Consider the following 11,252-nt stretch of genomic DNA (forward strand, 5'->3'; position numbering starts at 1 on the left):
CCCTCTCGTCCAAAAAGTTTACAGTGGTGCATTCTTTTAACCGCTATTATTGTTCGTAGCATCCAAGTTATTTTTTAATCTAGATACTACATGCAAAAAAAATACATGTAATACAAGGTGGCTTGCGTGAATTGGGGAATCATAGACGCTGGCGTCGTGCTTTGTGGGAAGCGTATCCTCTGCGGAGCTGTACGGAGCTTTTAATCTGATCCATTTGTTTTGAATCGAGAGGATAGGAAGAGGGCAGGGCAAATTTTGAGAATTTTTTCAATTCGGGCAAAATTTGATTTGGTCCGCTCGATTCAAAACAAACGGATCAGATTAAAAAATCTGCACAGGTCCGCAGAGGATACGATTCCGTACTTTGTGTGGGTGAAATCACATCTAGCCGACGTGGCAATTATGAAAAAAATCCCCCCTTTTCCTCTCTCTCTCCTGCGCTGGACTGAAGATGAAGTCAGCTCCGACTCTAAAATGAAAGCATAATCCATTTACTTGGTTATATTACTAATTGACGAATTGGATCCTCAATTAATGCTGGAGAGAAATGCGGTTGCATTTAATTAATACGCGTATCATATGCTAGAGTTTCGTATAAGACCTATAATTCAATTAGCACATTTTTGAAGGATACAACTGGAAAATTTTCAGTAGAGTTAAAAGTAGAAGCATGACAAGAGTTTTTTAATCGTTTCTGACAACAAGTTTACATTAAATAATAATAAAGTGATGTCATCTCTGCCATAAAGTTTATGGTTGACTAATGCCGAATTTTTTATTAATAGAAATAAAATAAAATAAATATCGAAATTCGAGATTACTGTTGAGTTTTTTCGAAAAATAGGTAGGATGGGTTGTGTTAACCCGTCCTGGTTACATCCCCTAATTACCTCCTCTTAATCAAATTCGTGCAAAAAAAAAAAAACCCGGACGAGTTTACAGGACCCATCCCGAACTTAAAAAAATAAAAAATAAAAAAAATAAATTCTGAACGATTTTGTTAAACCCGTCCCGACAGAAAAAAAAAAAAACCCGGATTTGTAGCTTTTGTCCCATCGCAATCTATCTCTAAAACCCAGATTTGTTAAACCCGTCCCATCCCAATCTATCTCTGCTACTAGGTTTTTTCTCTTCCTGTTTCTCTTAGAAGGACGAGATTGTCTCAAGTCTTGAAATTAGGTTTAGCTTTTGTCCCCAAAAGAAGAAATAAGGTGCACATTTGTCATTTTGATGGTTTCATATAGTATAAACAGTCTCAATTTTGAATTTGGTCAGATTGCTTGCACGGGAAGGGATAAATGCAGAGCAGCTTGCAAGAGATCTCAAGTCCTTTGAGCTTAAGGTAACTAAACCCGTCCTTTGAGCAGCTTGCATAATGTTTTTTATGTTAACTTTTGTAGACAACCTTTGAAGATGTTTTTCCTTCTGAAGCAGCTACCCTGGAGGACTATCTACAACAGGTATGTAGCTAGGTTTATTATTTTCCTTTTTTTTTTTTTTTTTGGTTTGTTCATGTCTTATTGCAAAAGAATGCTGAATGTTGATTCATTTCTAGAGTTGCTTCATTTTTGTGGAAGATCTTCTTTCCCACATTTTGTATTTCACGAGTTATTATTTAATTTGTTTCTCCATTACAAGTGAAAAGTTTTAGAGTTTTGGTGAATCGACGCAAACAATTAGAAAGAGAAAAAAAATAACTTGAGTGTGTGAAAAGCTTTAGAGTTTTGTCCGGATTTTTTTTTTTCCGCCAGGATGGGTTTAACAAAACCGTCCGGAATTTGTTTTTTTTTTTTTTAAAGTTCGGGATGGGTCCTGTAAACCCGTCCGGGTTTTTTTTTTTTTTTTTTTGCGCGAATTTGATTAAGATGAAGGAGGTAATTAGGGGATGTAACCGGGACGGGTTAACACAACCCATCCTACCTATTTTTCAAAAAAACTCAACAGTAATCTCGAATTTCGATATATATATTTTTTTATTTCTATTAATAAAAAATTCGGTTGACTAATGACTAGACATCGTTATAAGCAAAAAAAAAAAAAAAAAAGAGGTGATTTTGGGCCGGATAACATAAGGATCTTTTGGGCCTCCGAAAGCAGGAAGAGTATCTCAGCTGTGTTGGATTTCAGGGTAACCAAAATCCGTTTAGGCTTAAGCTGCGGAAAGTACGTAAAACAAAAATTTTACTTCTAACTTAAGCCAAGGATTAAACGGGGTATGTCAGGAAACTTCCCAAGGCGGTCCACCTTCAATATTCCTTTGGCATCAAAACCCAATTTAATCCTTTTACAGATCTACTCCATGATTGATTTCTAAAACTTTAATCTACATACCAATTAAATAGATTAATATAACATATTTATACATTGTTTCCAAATCACAGTTGGAATGCAGACCGAGCGAGTAGAGTTACATCACGGGAATGATTCTCCTCGGAGCACCAAACGTATAGTGCCTCTATAGGTTATCCACCAGGACTAACCAGAGAACGGTTTATTTCTTTTGCTAGAAATACCGTAAACTGCGAAATTCTGCAAAAACACTATTCATGGAGAAAAGACGAAAACCCGTAAACACGAATTTTTGGTTACTCAGTTTCACAAATAAGCAAAACTGAAATACCGCAAAATTCGGGAAAACACTATTCACTGATCCCGTAAATATACTTCACAACAACCCGCAAGATTATACGTCAACTACGTATAATTTTTTTTCTCAACCGAAACACTATTTGGGAGAGAAACCGAGAAAGAGAGAAAATACCAATTCGATTCGACACGAAAAGATACGAGTGAATTAGTGGTTTTTCTCTCTACCCCTCCACCCCTATTTATAGGGTTTAGGGTCAGTTGCTAAAAGACCGAAATACCCTCGGGTGGATAAAGATGATGACATGTCATGATGACGTGTCATCTGGATAAGACTGATGACGTGTCATGCGGATAAGGATGATGACGTGTCATGCGGATAAGGATGACATGTGAAAAGACAAAAATGCCCCTGGCCGAAATCAATATCCATATAATTATTCTGAACAATTATATTTCTTGCGGTTGTTGTTTCGGTAACTTTTATACAACGTACCTTGTACGTTTATAAATTAACCGTTGTTTTTGCTTGTCATCTTATATGACATTTATAATTTAATTATAACACGTATAATTAAATTATAACTATCTTACTATTGATCATAACCAATTTATAATCAATCACAATAAGATTCTCCGATTAACTCCTATATGGTGTGACCCAATAAGATATGTGTTATGTTGGTAAATAGAATTAAAACTGTTTTAACTTCTATAATCATGAGAGGCATCTGGAAAAACGCATCATGACCATCCAATTACACAGATAATGTTGTACAGTACAATATCACGATCCAGTAAACAATTTACTTGTATCAGTTCTTTTGTCACATAGCTATCAGATCAGTTTCAAGGTAGATGTGTGTCATCCTTGCTAACTTAATATTTTCTTGATCTTGAGCAGATTATCAAATATAATTACTCTTGTAATTATACCGCATGTAGATAATCTAACTCTACCAAGGGGCCCAGTGATGCTATAACTCGTACAAAATACGAGGGACAATAGTACTTTTGGTAAACCATCACTTCCTCAGCATAAGTTATGTATGCTGAAGAGCTACCGTTATAACTACTTTTTACAGATAGCGTTAGGTAGCAGTCACAGATACATCTCTTATGTAGGAAAAATGAATACCTCATACTTTAGAACTTAACACTGAATGAAAGCATTAATGACACGAACACAATTCCGTATAATGTTTCATTCGGGGTCTGTCAGATATCATGTTCCTGGAACATATATCTATGTGATTAAAATGACAACTCCTTGTCTATGGTCTGTAAAACTTGACCATCATTTAATCCACATACTAACCTTATCGTGATAATTAGTGTTCTTGCTAATTACCTTGGTCAGTGACTTTTTAGAGTATATATCATCTATATTATGAAGTTTCACAGTTCCAGTCATGAACTCGAAATGATTCATAAATACAATAATACTCAAGACAACAAAATGATATTAATCATCCAATTCATAAACAAAGCTTTATATAATCAAAATTATCGTATTATTGACTTCTAAATTATTACAAACTAACAAGCTGTACGTACCTGAGTTAGAAAATAGAGTAAAAATTTTAGTCCCCGCCTTCTAGTCCCCTAATAGTCCCCCGCTAACTGTCAAACCCCACTTTTTCCTTTCTCTTTTTTTTCTTTTGTCGTTTTCTTGTCTCTTTTATATTTTCTTTTGTCTTCCTGTCTCCTCTTCTAATCTGACTCCTCTTCTAATAAAGGAGGAGATATGATCCTCTTTCTATTAAAAAACCTCGACGGCCTCTGGCCACCGAGATCGCAACTCCCTTCAGCAGCCTCTGTCACCCCCACCACTACCCCCTATCGGAGTGCTGCCTTGCGGAGGAGAGTGGCGAAGTGACGTGGCAGTGGCGATTGCAAGGAAGAGGACTTCTCGGATCTGGAACAACTCCAGTTCATGCGCCTTGAGGGATCAAATAATGCTAGAAATCATATTTTTCAGATTATTTTAGATGAGCAGATCTGATAAACGGAGCTGGAACAATGGCAGCGACGAGGTGATGTGGCAGTGAATATTGTTTCATAACAATACACATCTTCACGCTTAAATATGAATACTAAGTGTTTTAAGCTTTTAGAGATGTATTTTCCTGTGTTTTAAAAGCTTTTAGATATCTGAATCTTTGTACTAGTACTGATTGATGTACCAGTTATTGTTTAGGTTAAGAGAGCTTGAGTTCCGGTTCATCATGTATAGTGCTTTCATGATTTTGGTTCTTAATTTGAATAATGTAGAGTGCTTTCAAGATTATTTAGATGGTATGAATACTTTATATTTTATGTATGTATATTCTTATTTATGAATATGTGTATGAACGCTTGAATACTTGCAAAATTGATGCATGTACAAATTTGTTGATAAATATTGGAGATGGTTGAGGTTTATTAATTTTTTTTTAACATTAATATTCGTACATAAATTCATAGGTATGAATACAAATGTTAATATGGTTATTATTATCTATAAATATCAAAATAATTAAAGTCAAATATTATTTCATAACAATACACACTTTCACGCTTAAGTATGAATACTAAGTGTTTTAGATATCAATAAATCAGATGATGTGTGGATGAAAAAAACTAATAACACAAATGAGTAGATATGAATACTTCATGTCTTAACTACTGGCAAAATATATGCATTACAGTAACACTAAAATTTGACCAAGTAGATATAAATACTTCATGTCTTAAAAATTGGTAAAACATATGCATCACAGTAACAACAAAATTTGACAAAGTAGATATGAATACTTCATTTGTTAGATATGCATACTTCATGTTAGATATGAATACTTTTTGGAAGAGGTGGGTGAGAGAGATGAATCTGACAATGAATTTTGAATTGTATAAATTATTTCGAACATGTTTGAATACTTTGTAATCATCACTATGAATACTTCTTGGAAGAGGTGGGGGTGAGAGAGATGAATTTGACTTTGAATTTTGAATTGTATAAATTATTTCAAACATGTATGAATACTTCCTAATCGTCAGTATGAATACTTCATTTGTTTAGATAAGACGTCAGCGGTCCCCCTGGTCGTTACTGGTCCCCTCCAGCTTGTGTTTACATATGACGAATGGTTTTGATAATAAGTATGAATACTATACGTTTTGACTATTAATAAAATAGCATTAATCTTGCTCTTTGGCGGTAGTTAGCACGTTTTAACTATTTTTTTTGTCTTTTAGTACGGGGGACTGTTAGTCGATCCCTAGAAAATAAACATGTTGGTAACTTGTTATTCTTATTCCAAAAGAATAACGGGGTTTCTGACTTTCTGTTATTCTGATTCCAACTATTGATTTTTATTAATTTGTGAAGGAAAAAAATTGAATGATTAGAATCGGAATAACATGTTCCTGTCAACAGATTTATTTCTCCTGAGTTAACCTCAGTCGAACGTTTTATTTATCAAATTTGTATTAGATGCAGGGTCTTTGCGATGCGTCATATTAAAATGAACAGTCCGGATCTTATTCTGTCAAGTAGCTAACTGTATCTGAATTCGTCCTTAAAAAAAATTATAGATGGGTTGTGATCGGAACAATAATTATAGAAAATGAAATTTAATTTAAAAGAAAAGAAACAATTAGATAGATTTGAAATTGAATTTTACAGATACAAAGAAGTAAAGCAGACAAAAGAATTTAATATTTGATAGGAAAAGAAAGCTCTCAAAATTAATTAAACTAATAATATGTGCCATTATCAAATAAAATGGACTCCTTTCTTTCGAAGAAAAGAAACAAAAAGTTTAAAACCAAGTCGAAAGAAAGAAAGAAAGACGAAGACAGAAGTCAAGCTGAAAATCACAGCGACTCGCGATTCGGCTCACACCATAATTTCATCGAGACGGAATCAATTCTCGTCAAATAGCTTTCAAGTTTGTTGCGATTTCGCTAGAGTAAATATCCTCTCAAATCCCGCCAAATCAAATCATCTGATTTCCATTCCGATCAAGCGACGAGTGGGAATTCTCATTCCATTTGTCGTTTGAGGGAGAAGAATGCGTATCTTCTGAGATATCTCATATTTTGCGTGATCGACGTGTCCGGTGCCTATTTGGGATAGAGCAGGGGGCAGTATTATTTGAGCTTTGAGATTCATGTAGAATGTATTTGAACGGTTGAGATTATCCAAAAAGTCACGCAAAATATGAGATATCTCAGAGGGTGTGAATTCGAGGGAGAAAGAGCTCGTTCCATGGAAATAAATCTGCTGCGATTCTTTGGAATTGCAGGACCCTGCTTTTTCAAATCAAACTATCCATTTTTTTGAATACACGAATCTCAAAAACAATTGGTTTTAAGCATGAATTTCAAAACAAATGGATGGTTTGATTTGAAAAAGGTCCCTGCGATTCTTTGGAATCGCAGCATATTTATGGCATGATCGGAATAATAGTATAGCAAGAGTTCAAAAGAATGATTTAGAATTAAATTTTAATGATTAGAATGATTAATTTTAAAAAATAATTGATTTAAAGATATATTGGAAAAGGTCATAATATTCCTCTTATTTCCATTGTATGCTATTTTCATTCTCATTTACATCTCCCGTTGCTTCTCATGTCTCGCTTTCCCTTCTTCTAAAATTAACCAGAGAGTACGATGAAGAGAGGGCTCTCCAACCATTTCTCTCACGGTACCTTGCTGATCTGCCGCTTCGACACCTTGTTGATCCGCCTGAGAGTGCCCTGCTGATTTATCTATTCTCTCAGGCCACCTGCTCTTACTGTTTTCGTCAAAAAATTTATCGGAGAAAACAAGAGTACAAATGACCTTTCATCCTTGCGAAACGAATTCTTGTCAAATACCGACCTTTTTCTCGTGATTTTTCAGCAGGATTTAACGCTCCTAAAATCCTGACAAATCGTCTCTATTCTCCTTCTGCTTCACGTTCCGATCAGAAAATTGATGAGAAAGAGAATTCTCTTTCTCGTTTGTTGGGACTAGAATCCATTCTGATCAGACCCTTATTTCCTCGTTGCGGAAGCACGCCGTTTAGTAGGGTTTTTCTCGCCGAAAAACCAATTGTGCGGACTTCAGGCTGTCTGTCATCCCAAATTGGCGGCGGTTGTTTCCGGTCACTGGCGGCGTTTTAGGTTAAGGTATGTCTCTCTTCCCCTCTCTCCTCCCCCCCTCTTATCTCTCCGCACCTCCTTCTCGAGTTAAACCCTAAACCCCAATACCTGGTCTAATCTCTCGTTTTATACCCAATCAATGTTTTTGCAGGTATAATTTGGTGGATTGGTGTTTGTTTAAGTTTTTTCAACAATGTCTTCTCTGAGAAATGCTATACCTCGAAGGGCCCACAAGGAGCGAGCTCAGCCGTGAGTTGATTCTTACTTTTCACAGTGATACAAACTGAACGATATGATTGCTTTGGAATTGTGAGTACTAGTGCTATCATTACTTGCTGATTTCTGTATGCTTGACAGTGAATCGAGGAAGAAATTCGGGCTTCTTGAAAAGCACAAAGACTATGTTTTGAGAGCGAAGAATTTTCACAAGAAAGAAGAAACCCTTAAGGTATGCAACTTTTTAATTAGTTTGGTGGAATCTTCATTATTAATGTGTTGATGTGTTTGTAATTAGCATGGATTAATTGTCCTTGCAATGTTTTTCTTTTAATTTGTAGAAATTAAGAGAGAAGGCATCGTTTAGGAACCCAGATGAGTTCTATTTTAAGATGGTTCATACAAAGATTGTCGATGGAATTCATAGACCCAGGTATCCTATTTTTAATGTCAAATATAATTTACTTTTAAAAATGATACATTATGTATATTATTACTGTAGATAAGGGCATTCAAGATTTTTGTTTTTGAAATGCCATATCAGGTATAATCTGAATCCATAGAAGGAACTTTTATGCTGGCTTCAAATTGAAATAAGTATATTTAGTGGGATTTATATTATAATTTTGCATTTATTAGGAGCGAAGCTAATAAGTACACAGCAGAGGAGCTTTTGGTGATGGAAACTCAAGATATTGGCTATGTTCTTCAAAAGCTTCAAAGTGAAAAGAAGGTTGATTAGAATGCTATTTCAGTTCTTTTGACCTTTTTGTGCCATTTTCTACCGTTCCCGTTATTCAAATAATGCTTTATTATATTGTAGAAAGTTGAGAGATTAAGTTCAGCACTTCATGTACTAGATGAAAAGCCTCTAAACAAGCACATCTATTTTGCAGAAGATAGGTACTACTTTTGAATTATTATTGCATAATTGTACGAGTCTGCTATACCATTGATTTTATAGTGCCTTTTTAAGTCTTACTGGTTATGGCCTGTTATGTTGTGAAGGCTATATCCACTATTTTCTAAGAAAGAAAGAATTGCAAATGCCTGCGCTAAAAGCATTTTTTCTCGTTGTGATGTTAGGGAAGAGGCTAAAGAAATAAAAGCAAGAGCTGCTGACCAAGATAAAAGGCTACCCAGATTCAAATGTATCCCCGACAATATAAAACGGTAAATAAATGCCCAGAGTTTATTATAGGTTTGCAAAATTTAGCAGAATATAATCTCAGTGGAAGCTTTGAGACTAAGCTCGTTTTATTATGGGGCTTCAGGAAAACAGAAGTATCATACAAGGAGCTAAATGAGAGGAAAGAGAGGGTTAGAAAGCTGGAGAAATTGTACTCTGAAATGGCATTGAAAAAGGAGTTGCAGGTTTTTGCAATTAAATATTTTACTCTTTTATGAAATGTTTATATCCTGAACTTATTAAAACAATAATATTATTATTGTTGTTGTTGTTGTTGTTGTTATTAGATATGCAGTACAATGTCAGATGTTTGTCTTTCGTCTTTTCTCTTGTGTTTTGAGAATGACATCCCAGTTGGTTGCATGTGAAACAAAATAACCAGCATTTTTATGTTTATAACTAGCACCAAACATGTTTTGTGATGTGTAAAGTGTAAACAACACCAACATTAGATTATGGTAAAGGTGCAGATATATATCATTATACATTGGCAATTGTACTTTGACAGTTTAACTAGTGTGCTCTCTCTCTCTCTCTCTCAATTTATATTTGTGTTTGAAACAGAAACCTGGACGTGTGCGAAAACTCAAGGAGGAAGAGATGACTTCTCCTACAGACAAACCTGTTTATAAATGGCGAACAGAAAGGAAGAGGTTTTTCTTTCTTTCTTTTAAATTGAGCTTGCATTATTATTTAATTTGATTTTTTAAGCATGAGCTTGTTGTTTGGTTTACTAATCGCGACTTTTATGCTCTTCAGGTAATTTTGGGAAGCTCTGTGCAATGTGCTTGTATCACTTGATTGATTTAAATTGAGCTTTTACTTTGATGCCATATAAGTCAGATCTGTTGTCTCCAACCCCCCCCCCCCCCCCCCCCCCCCCCCCAAACCTTTTTTGTGCTACAAAGCAAATTTGAATGTAGGGATATGTATGTTGATGAACATTTTGATTTTCAATGTGCAATTTGAATCTCTTGTTTGTGTTTTTTTTTTCTTCTGAATGGTTTACAAAACTATTTTTGCCATATATGCCATGCCAGTGCCATCTATATTTTATTTTTCAATTTTGGACTCTGTAAAGTATGAAAGAGTTTGAGCTTACCTTCAATTGGCACGGTGGTATTTTGTAACTTAAATAATAGCCACAAATTTGAATGCAAGACATGTAATGGAGGTTTTTTTATTTCTTGAAAGCTACACTTGCGTTCCCTCCCTGTTTACTACATGTCAATCTCAGGCTCTTCCGACATACACAATCAAATGAAATAAACATGCCGTTGAGACATTTCTTTGGGGCAAGATGCAACATGAAAGATATGTCTTTCATTTCATGGTATAAGATTTGCTCAAAAGTGGAGGATGGGGGCTTATGAATAAGGGATATCCGCCTATTTAACAAAGCACTGTTGTTAAAGGTTGTATGGCAACTGGCATCGAATCAGGACAGACTTTGGGCGCAGGTTTTGCGATCAAATACTGCCCTTCTTTGAAAAAGATGTTATGTGGCACGTAGGAGATGGGTTGAGCATTCCGGTAATAAATCAACCATGGTTTCCGGGGTGGGAGATACAAAGGGTGTACATGAATGCATAGAGACTCAGAGAGACACACTAGTGGCAGAAATATTTGATCATGAAACCGGGGAATGACGGAGAGAGAAAATCCAAGAGGTCTTAGGGCAAAAGGCAGTACAAAACATAGTGATATCGGGTCCAAAGCCAACCCTAAACACACTAGTACCAGACTATGGGCAGGCAACAAGAAGGGGACCTATACTACAAAGGATGGGTACATACAGTTGGAAACGCACAAACCACCAATTCAGTTCAGGGATGACAAAAAAGAAGCATGGAAGGGTGTAATACTAAGGGTTAAGATCTTTTTGTGGAGAGCCATCCATGATGGTTTGGCAACAATGGGGGAGCTGCACAAAAGAATTAGGTCAATTAGCCCCAAGTGCACAAGATGTGACGAAGAAAATGAATTCCTAAACCACACCCTGTTCTTCTGTAAACAAGTATCCTCTCCAATATGTGTAAAAGATTCCCTTCACTTTACGGTTTGAGAAAACTAACTGAAGGTTTAGAAATGCTCTTCAAGCTTGTATGTATTCTGTGTTGCTATCTGCA

The 11,252-nt window shown here is 35.5% G+C and overlaps 1 protein-coding gene across 2 annotated transcripts; it reads left to right on the top strand.

Moving 5' to 3' along the window:
* The first annotated feature begins 7,218 nt into the window (after positions 1 to 7,218).
* On the top strand, positions 7,219 to 10,108 carry LOC144559874 (putative U3 small nucleolar RNA-associated protein 11). Of its 2 annotated transcripts, none has more exons than XM_078309025.1 (10): positions 7,219 to 7,745; positions 7,870 to 7,967; positions 8,076 to 8,166; positions 8,276 to 8,367; positions 8,574 to 8,667; positions 8,758 to 8,837; positions 9,021 to 9,107; positions 9,209 to 9,308; positions 9,688 to 9,776; positions 9,883 to 10,108. In XM_078309025.1, exons 2-10 carry the CDS (start codon positions 7,912 to 7,914, stop codon positions 9,884 to 9,886), a joined length of 693 nt encoding a protein of 230 aa, XP_078165151.1. In that variant the 5' UTR covers positions 7,219 to 7,745; positions 7,870 to 7,911; the 3' UTR covers positions 9,887 to 10,108. The 2 variants fall into 2 exon arrangements, with proteins under 2 accessions (XP_078165151.1, XP_078165152.1); XM_078309026.1 differs by having other exon boundaries at positions 7,727 to 7,739.
* Positions 10,109 to 11,252: the final 1,144 nt, after the last annotated feature.

This window comes from Carex rostrata, chromosome 9 (genome assembly GCF_964058835.1).
Source record: "Carex rostrata chromosome 9, lpCarRost1.2, whole genome shotgun sequence".
Taxonomy (NCBI): domain Eukaryota; kingdom Viridiplantae; phylum Streptophyta; class Magnoliopsida; order Poales; family Cyperaceae; genus Carex; species Carex rostrata.